Source organism: Motacilla alba, chromosome 4 (genome assembly GCF_015832195.1).
Source record: "Motacilla alba alba isolate MOTALB_02 chromosome 4, Motacilla_alba_V1.0_pri, whole genome shotgun sequence".
Classification (NCBI taxonomy): Eukaryota; Metazoa; Chordata; class Aves; order Passeriformes; family Motacillidae; genus Motacilla; species Motacilla alba.
In genome coordinates this window covers 42,755,682-42,768,547 of record NC_052019.1, presented here as the reverse complement: position 1 = coordinate 42,768,547, position 12,866 = coordinate 42,755,682, and the positions used below count along the sequence as shown (strand labels likewise).

Sequence of the window (12,866 nt, the reverse complement as noted above, 5' to 3'; positions counted from 1 at the left end):
TTTTCAGTGTCTACTCTGGAAAGATTTCCTGAACAGGCAGGTCTTGTTTGATACCTGCTTGCACCTCATGTAAAGCATCCACTTTTGCAGTTGTGGCTAACCCGTGGGCCACTCCTTCTCTTTTGATAAACGTTCTCTGTACATGCTATTTTTAGGTTATCCATTGATAGTGTAGAAGCAGAGCTCCACTCGCTGTCTGTCAAGACAAGATCTGTTAAAGACAGCATCCGGCGAGACCCAAAACTGTTTCACCAGATGGAAAACTTTCTCCAGGTTTGTAGGATATGTGTGTTAATGTGTTACTGTTGCCTGAATACAGCAGCATTCCTCAGCTGAATGTCATTTGTGTGGACCTGTTAATAAACAGAGGTACTGTTTTAATATGCCTAGCCTGTCAGTTGTACAAAGGTGTTCCAGCCTCATGCTGTTTGTCAAGTGAGATTGTTGGGAGGGCTGTGTTTTTACAGGGAGGGATATTGAGTGTACATTGCCCAAGGCTTGTTAGGCAAGCGTGTTTAGTGCGTGCGAAGCTACTGATGAAGATCAGTAGTTAAAATATAAGACAATTTGGAGTGCTCTCTGGTTTTGTACTTTGCAGCTGCCCAAAATATAATGTCTGCATGTTATGCTATTCTGGAGCACATCAGTTTTAGTTGAGGGTGTGCTGAGGGATGAATCTTGATGGCTGGGTGACTGAAGAGATATTGCTGGAAGATGGAAGGTTAAGCGACTCTTTTCTGTACTAATTTACCCTTAACACAGAGTCACTTATTCAGATCCATACCATTATGCCATGTGGATTCTCCTTTTTTTTCTATTTTATTGAGTACTGCAGTGACTTTACAGGCCTGGATGTATATAGCACTTACCTTGGAAGCAGAGTTCTTGGTATTTTCTGAGTATGTGGTGATGCCTCAAGAAATACATATTATACTTCAATTAAATGATTTTTTCTGTTTCACACTACAGGTAATTATTAAAAGTAAGAAGGCAGGTGTTGATCTGGAACTTAACCCGCCCTGATTTTCAACTTGCAAATGTAGTTAATAGTCCCTGTAGTTTTTCAGGAGATGAAAAGCTGATGAAGAAAGGGGCAGGTTAAGATTGAAATACCTGTCCTCATTCACTCTGAATTGTTGGCTTTTATCCATTGCACCTAGACTCTTTAATGTTATGTTTTAACATGTTTGGGATTTTTAAAAATTTAATAGGTGGTTTTATGTAACACTACAACCTTGTTTAGGCCACATTCCAAAAGAAATGTTGGGGAAAAATAATTTTACGAATGCATACCTTGCATAAACACTTCCGGATTTTGTTTCTAAATTACAGGTGATAACCAAGCTGATCTAAAAGTCAGCTTTGATTATTTCACCCTTGTGAATAAATTCCTGAAATATGTGGGAGGAACTATTTTTTGATGTATGCTTTTATCAGTTGTCCAGTTTATCTTCAAGTTTTATTGTGGGCTTTTTTTTTCCCCTCTTTTTTCTTTTTTTTTCTTAAGACTAGCAAGTCATATTTGTTCCTATCCTAGTGGTAATTTTCCAAGTAATTCCTGAAAGCAGGTTTGGATTAATTGGTCACCACTGCCTCCAGCTGCATTTTTTCACCTTAGTGCTACATCATGAAAAATATTTAGGCTATGAGTTAGAGAAGAGATTTGTCTGAAAAATTAACTTTTCTTCTCAGGTTACTTTGAGCTACAGGTGGTGTCAGATGGGGGATTGTGCAAGAATAGAAGTGGATAGCTGGTTATGCAGATAGAGGAGACAGGGCACCTGATCAAAGTGTTTTAAGGAGTTCTGCTGCTCAAAGTCTAATCACGGCCTAATTCTTTTCCTCCTGAATCTTATTCCACTGAACTACTCCCATCCTATCTATATTGCTCTACACTTAATGATTCAAAGTGCTACTTTACGGGACCATTTTCTGGATGTCTTAGAATATATGTATTTTCAGGGGTTCCTTACCTTTCAAGTATGAAAACCTTTTTTATTGTGGTCTAGGGTCACCTTAGGAAGGAATTGATTTTGTGATGTATATCCATGAATCAGTTCATGTGTGTTTTTGGAAAAGTGGGGAGGAGGAATTAATCCTTCATGCTTAATTGCAGGTTGAAGGGGAAATGGGAAAATAAGGAATGAGGAGCTTTTAAGGAGCTCCCAGGAGGTCTGTCAGTGTTCTAGTACAGTCTGATTTTACTCATCTAAAACTTAAAGCAGTAAGTTTGTTCAAGGGCTTTTGAGCTTTTTCCTGGTTTCCATCCTAGTCACTAGAATGTACATTCATATTGATCCGTTTTTCCTGACCTTCTTTACTCAGTTTGCTGAAATGGCACATGTCCTTTTGTTAGTACGAGGTCTCTTTCAAAATTTTGATTTCCTGGGCTCTGTAGCAGCTTCTAGGTTGGAACATGAATTTCATAAGTTCCTAATATATACATGACCTGTTGTGACTTTAATTATTCTGTCTGGTTCATGTGTGTATGGTTTTTGCTACAGTTTGCTGTAAGGCATCTAAAGGAGCTTGAACACCAGAAACGAGAACTGCAAAAGGAGGGAAATGCTCTCATTGACTTTTTCTGTGAAGACAAAGAAACTATGAAGTTGGATGAATGTTTCCAGATATTTAGGGATTTCTGCATAAGATTCAACACATCTGTTAAGGTAAGAGTGCTGAATGGGATTCTCACACTTCTGAAATGGATATTGGCTCACATGAATTAAGTTGGTTTTTCTGCTTAAGGGGCAATTTGTATCTTGTAGTATTTGATCTATTTGCTCAAATGGCTACAGAAAACTGCACTCCTGGAAGCATTCCTTGCCAGAAGCCAGGTGGGAATGGCCATTGCGAGCAGCCCTGCTGCTCTGCATCTTCTGTTTCAGGCAGGCGAAACCACTGGGATGATACATCAGGGTTGTTCATTGGCCTGCTTTTAAGTGAGCCCCTTCCTTCTGTTTTGCCATTCCTTGGATGTATCTGCCTGTATCCACACTAGCTCAGGCTCTCCACTGCCTTCCTCTACATGGCTAGAGGCACTTCACCAAGTAAAGTAAGGGCTGTGTATTCTACTTTGTCCTTTCAAAGGATTTTTGTGAACACTTGAAACAGGCCTATGGCGGCAAGATGCCTTATCCCCAGTGTGAGCATTCATTTGCTGAGCACCCTGAATTGGTCCTAAACAATTCAGGAAATGTACTAAGATGGTGGAGCAGTATTGGCGTTGGTTACAGTTTTGCTGCAGCAAAGTCTGTCTATTGTTACAGATATTTCTTAAGTCTTTATAAATAGAGTTAATTAGTTGGATCAGTGCCCTTTTGCAATCTGAATTTGGCAGCACTTTGGATAAAAGCTTTCATTCAGAAAGAAGAGAACAGTGTCGATTCGAAGCAAGCTGACAGGATGTTCAGCTAATGTGCCTGTTGTACCATTATTTTACCTAACCTTTACCACCCGAGACAACTCGTAGTTAGAGGAGGGTGAACATTGCACAAATGTATAAAACCAAATGATGGTAGCTGTTGCAGTCAGTTTAGCAAGAGGTGACTTCATCCAGATATGTTCAAATATTGGGGATTGAGGATTTCATTCACCATCACATGTTATACGTGGTGGTTGGGTAGCTATGAATTTTGAGGTCCCATCTTTGTAGTAAACAGCTACACTCTCAAAAATGACAGATTAGACTCTTGCTTGCAAATTTTGAGAAGATTTGCTTCCTAACTGTGGATTGACCATTGTTCCTACAACATTACCAGAACAATTTAGAATAAAAATGACAGTTCTGACAAAAGAATGTGATGTGTAGACAGCACATCCAACAATCTAAAAAGATGGCTTGTACCACCATGGCCATGTGCACATATTTCAAATACTTAAACATTTTTTGCAATTTTTTGGCATGTCTAACTATGTGATTAAAATAGGTTTTTCATCTGAGTAAAATCTCCCAAAACATGTACTGGGTGAGGTTAAAATATTCTTTTTCTAATATGGATTAGTATCTGCAACTCTTTTTAACCATTTCTCTTGACAATGAGAAAGTTGAGCTTTAGCATTTGGCAAGAATTCATTCTGTAACTCCATACCTGTGAAAGAAAGCTTCCTGCCAAACATTTTTCCTGCAATGCAAGTTTTTTTTCTTTTTCCTTTCTTAGATGTTCAGGTTTCTTAGGTCTCTAATGCATCCTATCTTTCAGAGCCCAGTGTAGTCTCAAATCCACTTTAAGAGGTGTAGATTAATCCATTCATCCCAAAGCATTAGGCTTCTGTTTACTGAAAGCTTTCAGGTGACTTTTCCTAGTGGTGCAGCTCCTCTGTTGTCACAACAACAGGAAGATTAAACTACACAAAGCATTAGACAAATAAAGGTGTGATTTTTTTTAAACAATGTGTCATTGATTAGACCAGATTTAACAACATGCTGGAAAATCATGTACTTTTTGAATCCTCTGTCAAGAGCAGCCTCTTCCTTCTTTCTTTTGTTACAGCTGTACAGCTGCTGCAAGCCAAGTTCTTCATTTCAGAAAGTAACCCAGAAAGTTCAACCAAAGGTGCAGTTAGATTAAATCTGAAGCCTAGAGGTAACAGTTAAAATGCTGATATTCACAGTAAATCACTGCTAATTATTTTAGTAAAAAGGTGTTTACTGTGTTGTCTTTCAAACTTCCTCTTTTATGGCTTCCTGAACCAAAATCCCTCAGTTTAGCTGCCAAAATCTCCATCCTACCGTGGGCAATCTCTGTACTACAGTTGCCAGTTTTTGAAACTGACAGTGATTATGAGATCCAAAATTGAAGTGAGACATTGATTGATGGTCCTTGAGTGGTGTCAGTTAATGTCTGACTATCGTGAGGCATTGTGTTAACTTTTCTATTTGCTTTGATATGCAATTAAGCAATGGCTTTTCACAAAATGTTCAGTCTGCAATGGTAGAGGAAAGTATCACTGTGTAGAAATTGGACTTGCTGAGGAACAATTGCAGTTGTAGTAGGTAGGTTGGAAAAACTGTGTTGGCTATGTGCTGGTCAGACAAGTCTGTCTTAAAAACGGATGTAAAGATTAGATAGAGATTTACTCACCTGTAAGACTGCCACCTTTCAACTTAGTGAGGACTTGATGCTCTCCATCTTACATCTGGAACTCTTTGGCTCGACCAAAGAGTGGTTGGGCACTGGAACAGGCTGCCCAGGGAAGAGGTCACAGCGCCAAGCCTGACAGAATTCAAGTGTTTAGACAATGCTCTCAGGCACATGGTGTGACTCTTGGGGATGGTCCTGTCCAGGGCCAGGGGTTGAATTCAGTGATCCCTGTGGATCCTTCCAACTCAGCATATTCTGTAATTCTAAGATGTGCCATCTGCTTGGGTTTGATGGGTCAATTTGTTGGTCTTTGCAAGGTCTGGTGCATTTTTTGTGTACGCTGACCAGACAGATGTGTCATCCTATTAGGTATGCAGGGAGCTGCTCTCCATAGGGTTAATGGTTGCAGGCTGTGGTTGCCACGCTGATTTCATGCGTGTGTGTGTGTGTGTATTGGAGGTTGGGAGTGGGTGATAGCAGTAGGAGCTAACTTCGATGGGAAGAAATAAAGGGAGAGGAAGGAGAGTGTCTTGCTCTTAATGCATAGGACATTGTCCTCTGAGACATGTATTTGTGATTTTCCTCCTTCAGGAGAACAGGGAACGAGAGATCCAGGAACTCCATAGTCTGCAAAGGCGAAAGGAGCTGGAGGAGAAGCGTCGATCCTGGGCAGCTGGAGAGCTTGGGAGCTTTGGGCGGAGCAGCAGTGAAAATGATGTAGAGATGTTGGCTAAAAACGGACTTGGAGAATTTCTTCCCTTCTTGCAGCAGAGGCCTCAAAGCCCTTTGTACAGAAACACAAATTCCAGACGCTCTCGACTTTCTTTGGGGGTGACTGCAGACAGGGAGTTGCAGAGTTTCCTGGAAATCTCTAAAGAGGAGGATCCAAACAAGTTCAACAGCCTTCCCCGTGCAAACACCCGACAAGTAAAACCTAACGTAGCCTGGACGGAATCCAAAGAAACAAGAGATCTTAACTTAAATACCTTGCACTTACACCAACAGTCTGAAATGGAAGTGAAAAGCGGTGGTCCTGTGCAGGTGCCTCCAGCTCAGCCCAGTCAGCTCAGTGGCTCAGCCAGTCCTGGTGCCCATTACTCACAGAGGAGCACCGACTACAACTTGCACACTTCCAACGTGTCCTGCGAGGAGTCCACAGATATAAATGCTCTGGCCCTTGCAATTGAGGAGCGTGAACTTGTTAAAGGGTTACGAAAGTTTGATATTCAAGGAGCAAAGCCTGCAGAAGATGCACCTTTAATATATTTAGAGGATGCTGGCGGGACAGACCTGGAGACTCTGGATGATCTGAGCTTCCGTTCCCTGAGCACTGCCGATGATGAGCTGCCTCCAGCTTGCAGGAGTTCCAGAGAGGTCCACGACCATCAAGCCAAGGCAGTGGGTTGCAAGAATGAAGCTTTAGAGCCCAGCAGCAGCAGCCCTATGTCTATGGATACAAGTGTTTCAGGAAGTAGGGAAGATGGGCCAGTGTGCTACATGTCGGATACCACGACTGATTGTTCTTTGACATTGGACTCTGAAGAGGGAAATGATTTTAAATTGGCAGGCAGTGAAATAAGAAGTGAGGCTGGCAAAGCATGCTCTTCTGGCAATGATGCTCAACACAAGGCTAGATCTTTCTTCTCAAACCTGAATTCCACCTCTGACAAGGGCCTGTCTCTTCACACTTCTGCCAATGATAAGGATGATGCTGATAGCAAGCATACCCTTGCTAAAGAAAAAACAATAAAAAATAAAGATCTAGTAGGACCAAAGACAAACTCTCTAAAAGACCGATCTCCAAGCTCCACAAAATCCAGTGGCACTCGCCCTAGCCATACAGCTCCTTCCAGACCTGTCAGAACTTTGAATGCCTCTGAGAATGAAAGTATGAGGAAAGTGGTGCCTATTTCTCGGTCAAACAGGGCACCCAGCAGCGTGAAAAAGCCAGAAGCCAAGCCAGCCCTTCGTGAAAGCAGTACAGTGGAAAGTCGGCTGTCCCATCGCAGCTCTGTCCGAGGCACAACAGACACGCTGCCAAGAAGTCCCTTCAGGCACAGCATGTCAGTAGAAGAGCCAAAGTTACGAAGGGGCACTGTCACCTCTAGCAGTGCTCATTTCGAGAGGGACAGAGTTGCTCTCAAGAAGCCAATCCCTAAACCCATTAGGAGTAATGTCAAATCAAAGACAGATGAAACAAAGATGTGTCGCTCCAGTGTAAAACCCCAGACCCCTGCAGATGACACCAAGGTTGCCACAGTCAGTGTTCCCAAAGCACCACCTGCTGTCCCAAACTTTGCAAGGAATACAGTGGCCTCTTCTTCAAAGCGTGCAAAAGTGGATCTATCCAGCTCATCCAGACCTCCACCCATCACAAGGTCTGTGTCCCAAAGGCTGCCTAAAGTGAAGCCAGCAGTGACCTCTGATGATCCAAATCCAAAGGAGAACAGCGTGAGTACTTTAAAGAGAGCAAGTAGTGCCAGAGTGGTTGGAAGGAGCATCCTGCAGGGAGAAGCTGTCAGCACGAAAGCAGAGCCTGCACCAAAGGAACAGGGAACAGTGGAAAAGGCATCTCTTAAACTGAAGGATGCAAACCGAACCACAATTGGTAAAATCCTGAAGCCATTATTGAAATAAGGGAGAGGGGTTTTTTAACGTTGGAATGTGAACACTTGTCCAAGCACTGGATGTCTGTGTAGTGAAATTCCTTATAACACTAACCTTGCCAATACATGGCATCATGTGCTTATTGAAGTACGGCACACTGTTGGGAAAGGGCAAGTAGCTGTGTTCTGGTCTAAATCCTTTTTTATGAATTTGAATGTATTTAAAGCTACTGTGACGGAATGTGAGCAGAACAGCAAATCTTCATATTTGTGATAAAAAAAAAAAGTTACCAAAAGCCAAAAAGTTTTCAGAAGTTTTAACTATGAGATGGAACACTTTGTGACAGAAAACATGGATTAAGGCCAGTTTTTTTGTGTCTATAAGATTCTTCCTAGGACTCAAGCCTTTGTGCTTGTTGGTTTCTTATTTGATGTCAAAATGAATCCTGTGGAACAGTACTGAAATGAACTGAGGTGATTGTGCTTTCCATTGCTTTCAATTCCTTGGATTCAGGAGCTCTTTTTGCCTGTTGCAAAGTCCATTGCTGGCAATTGGACAGACTGGGAACTACTGGCCAAAAAAATGTAAAACAAGACGTTTGCTGTTTATGGCTGTCTTTAACCTCCCTGAAGAATTTATAGCATGTTTTATGAATGTGTATGTGTTTCTGGGGAAGGCTTTCTGCTGGGCGGGAGGCTTGTTCTCCATGAATGTGGCAGCATTGTCTTGCATGCACAAGTGGATATGGCTGGTGCTGCATTGGATAGCACGGCTGGAGGCTGTGCCTGTTGGAAGGGCCATTGGCATGACGACTACTCCTGACATGTTTTGATCACAAGCAAACTTGCCAGCTTTTGGTCATACAGAAGTGCCATATATTCATGATACATATCAGGATGTTTGCAGTTCAGCTCTTGAAGGCTGCAGTGCAGTGCCGAGCACTTTCTTACCATTCCATGTTTCCACTGGTTTGTATACTACCAAACTACTTGAATGTTGCAATGGCTCTGATTGAGCCATTAGTTTCCCTGCCTCCTCCTCCACTCCTTCTCGTTGTCAACGAGAATATTTAGCATGAAACTCAGAGCTTACGCATGACAATGTTTTTGTAGAGTTCTTTGATTGTTTAAAATGTGGGTTTTAATGTTTAAAGACTCTAAAGGAATAAAACTAGCATTTGATAAGCTTTTTGCAAAGTAAAAACACCCCTTTTTACCTGCAGGTACAAATTTTAACTTCTGTCAGACTAAGATATAGAGAATGAGGGAAAACTCATTCAGCATGCTGTGCATCTTCCCGAGAGAAATGTATTTAGGTGGGGAAAGTGCTGTTCTCCTAAGCATTTTATTTAAAGAACTGCCTTTTATTCACTTATGAATGAAGCCTCATTTAAGAATAAAATAAAAAACAAAAGGGAGATCTCTTTGGACAAGTGGCATTGACATACTAGTGCCAGATCTGTTTGTCTGCTCTATCCCTCCGTGCTGGGAGAGTGTAATTCAATGAGAATGAGCTCACATGCTTCTCACGGGCTGGTATCAGGGACAGCTAACTTTGAGGTTTGAATCTGGCAAGGGGCCTTTGGCTCCTCCCACATACCAGCCAATCTTGATGCAGACATCATACCCAAACACCATAAAGTATTGCATAGGGCCTCTTGTTTGAGTCTGTCCCACAGAGAGAATTTACAGAGCCCACTTTTCTGCAAGGGCAAATATTTTGCTTTTTGGATAAGCTTTTTGGATACTGCCTCCATTATGGGTTAGATACAAAAGCATCTCCCTTCTTATTTGTATCTGTGTGGATGTATGCCCATCTGCAAGAGCAGATGATTGACATTTTTCCTTTTTTTTTTTTTAAAGAAAGCAACAAATTTTATTGGTAGTAAGCTTGAAAAATAATTTAAATGTTTGGAACATGTAAATAAATTTCTATAAATCTGTGTAAAAGAAAACCAACTGTATTTAATGGAACATTTATACATTTCGGAGTAACTCGGTAGTTTAATAAAGTTCCCATTTACTGGGTATGAGGTTTGTACTTTCTCCTTTCTATTACACTCTTGGCTTTGGTCCTGGAGATCTCAAGCAACTGAGTCTGGGTGGGTGACTGTGGGAAGGACTCTACAGCAGAAATCGTGGTGTTTGAAATCCTGGGTTTATTTTTCTATTGAGACATGCAGTTGAACTGCAGTTTCTGAACATTTCTGGGCTGGGACTTTCTGCACAGGTTTGGGTATAACATAGAAGGCATTAGATGGTAGATGCAGCACTGGGTGTACACAGTGTATGTTGTGGCCAAGACAAATGTTCATGGCACTAACAAGTCTGGATCTGTCGCTATCTTCATGCCTTTGAGCTTAGCACACTTTATTGAGAAATTCTGGTCTACAACTCCCAGGACTGTGGAAATACAGAACAGCCTGTTTTGCAGGAGCATGTGGTGACTTTTGCACTGCAATTGTGAATTTTTCAGTTTTGTCCCATTCTCCCATTATTTTTCCTTCTTTATTGCATACGAAAGAACATCTATTCAGCAGAAAAAAAGTGAAATCCAGCCAGCCTCCTTGTCCTCAGGGAACACTTCCTCTTCTCTGCTATGGAAATCATTTCTGGACTGGAATTGCTGCTTTTTGCAAACTTGTTTAGCCCCTGACTTTTCTAGTTTGGTGAGTGTCTCTCCCCATTTGGAGTGGCAAGCACCTGCTGTCTGCCAGTGCTGAGTGATGGCTGCTGGTGGAATCTACGTGGGAAAGCCCTTCACCATCAAAAGGTGTGTCTCAAAAGTTTGGTTTTTTTAAACTTCATTTTTATGTCAAAAGGGTTTATAATTACCAATTCATTATTTAAAACTACCAGGTGTCAGAGACAGCGATGCCCTGTAGGTTAAATTTCCCATGCCATACAATTTTCCCAAAGGCTAGCAGGGCACAGCAACTCGCCTGGTTGCAGCTGGCTTTCAGGAAAGGACCAAGACCTTGTCTCCCACTTGGTTCTGCTGAGTGGCTGATGCTTCTGACTGTGACCTGGGTCCATCAATCTCCTCTGGTCATTACTGAGGTGGCAGTGAAGTGGGGGAGCCCAGGGGACCATGAGGAGCTGTGGAGCTGGTGAAGATGGAGAGATAGAGGGAAGCTGTGGGAGTAAGAGGTGCTGATTCATACTTGGAGGAATTTAATATTCACATCTCATGTGGGAACTGCATACAAATGAGGGGCTCAGTGGATCCCTCATTACAACAGCTCATTAAATTATCAAGAAAGACAGAAAGGATTCCCATCACACCTCCCACAGTGTACAAGCCTGGACTATGTCATTCAAAATAACCCATCAGTATCTTTCTAATCTTAGGGTCCGTCCGTGCGGATGGATGCAGACAGCCACACGCTGGCTCCTGCCTAACCCTTCCTGAGCCTGCTCCGTGCTGGAGGTGTTCCCGGGCGCTGACCTCGAGCTCCCAGCCCGGGGCTGTCGCTGCACATCCTCCCAGCTCAGCGCCTCCGGCTCGGCTGCGCTGCTTGGCCAGCCCTGCCCCGAGCCCCGGCTGCCCACCCCCGGCAAGGCCTGCCCGCTGCTGCGTATGAGAACGTAATCCCTGTGAGAGAGGCCCAGCTAAACACTGCTCCTTTCAGATTTGGCTGCACAATGTTTTCCATTAACTTGATACATGCTGTTTACATCCTCCTGCTGCTAGTGCCAGAGATAACTGCCTTGGGAACAGTCCCCTACAGGTATTGTTAACAGCTGCTGGAAACAAAGGAGTTTGTTCTAGCCACGTCACTATCTAAATAGCCAAAAATACGTTACTTTTTTATTACTTGCAAGCTGATATTAAAAACTCTGTTGTGTTTCCCTGGTTGAAAGATGCATTCTGGAAATCTTGTATGCTGTTACAGCTGGCAGCTGAAGAAGTATCTGTGCAAGTCTAAAAGTAAGTGACACTGAAGCAAAGGATACGTGAAGGTACTTGCTGCAAGGTGTGTGATCAGCATCAAATACTTCCACTCAGAGAAAATTGTTTCAAGCCAGTGGTTGTTCCTTGCCATATAATTGGTTTCCATGCCATTTCAGCCTGAAGGCTGAGGTTGCAGGATAGGCATTGGTTGCCTCAGCTGGCAACGTGCTCTGATTTAGAAAGAATACAAAAATCCTCGATCTGCAGCTGCTGATGTCCTGACTTTCAGCATGGAAGCACTGGGGATACGAGCAGGTTGACTTTAGTGCTGTTGTTCAGGCTGAGGTTGGCAGTGGCTGAGCAAATGCTCAGTAAGGGTGGCCTTGTGTGCATTGAGGGGAGAGAGTTTCATGAGTTTCTGAGACTGTTCACACCATCTGAAGCAGACAGACTCCCTTTGAAGAGAGATGTGCCTCTTCTGCTTTTGATCAGGTCTGAACAATAGCTCCTTGTTTGGCCTATTCTATCCTTACTTGTTGGGAAGAGGAGCGGAAAAAAAGCAAGAAACTTTGATGCCTCCTCCTGGGTCAAGTGGAGCAAAGATATAAACTCTACCTACTTTGGGTTTTGTCTTTTCTAAACAGTAGGACTTTGACTCCTAAATAGAGCTGTTAGCTTCAGATAACTCTCTGCTGCACAGGGGCAGAAGATATTTTCAATGGCTGCAGTGATCCAGCAGCAAAATGAGCATAAAAGCAAGAACTCTGTTTAGCTCCAGAGTGCATCCCAGTGATCGTTTCCTCTTCTCTGGGAACAAACCCTAGCAACTGAACCCAGACAATGTTCATTTGGGTACCCAAGAGGAGCTGGCTAGAAAATACTTGATTCTACTTCGAAATAATTGTTTACAATTAATTTTATTTCCCTTTATTTTTCAATTTCGTTGTCATTAGAAGTAAAAAGGTGACCTTCAAGAGAGAGCAGTAAAGCAGGGCTGAGGGATACAAGCTACTATCACCTTCATTTCTCTGATGCTTCCTCCTCATGGTCCTTTTCTGCAGGTTTGGGGAAACAGATTAATTGACTATCTACATGCACTTTTGGTAGTTTCTTCAAAAGAGTAAGATTTTACATCTTTCAGGTGGGCTAGCACAAGTTGTGGAAAGGAACTAGATATACATCTAAGGCGGATATGTGCTCAGTTGGTGTTAGGAATTACTGAAGCCCAGTAACTGGTGTGCTTTGTAGGGGAAAGTGCACAAGGAAGAAAGTGACAACAAC

At 42.6% G+C, this 12,866-nt stretch overlaps 1 protein-coding gene across 2 annotated transcripts in view; it reads left to right on the top strand.

The window, feature by feature from the left end:
- Positions 1 to 10,087, top strand: part of FHDC1 (FH2 domain containing 1) — a 37,019-nt gene extending 26,932 nt beyond the window's left edge. For both annotated transcript variants that reach the window (XM_038136338.1, XM_038136339.1), the window contains exons 10-12: positions 156 to 273; positions 2,505 to 2,669; positions 5,676 to 10,087. In XM_038136338.1, the coding sequence (XP_037992266.1) occupies positions 156 to 273; positions 2,505 to 2,669; positions 5,676 to 7,721 (2,329 nt within the window). In that variant the 3' untranslated portion in view covers positions 7,722 to 10,087. The remainder of the gene's footprint in view (positions 1 to 155; positions 274 to 2,504; positions 2,670 to 5,675) is intronic.
- The last annotated feature ends 2,779 nt before the right edge of the window (positions 10,088 to 12,866 follow it).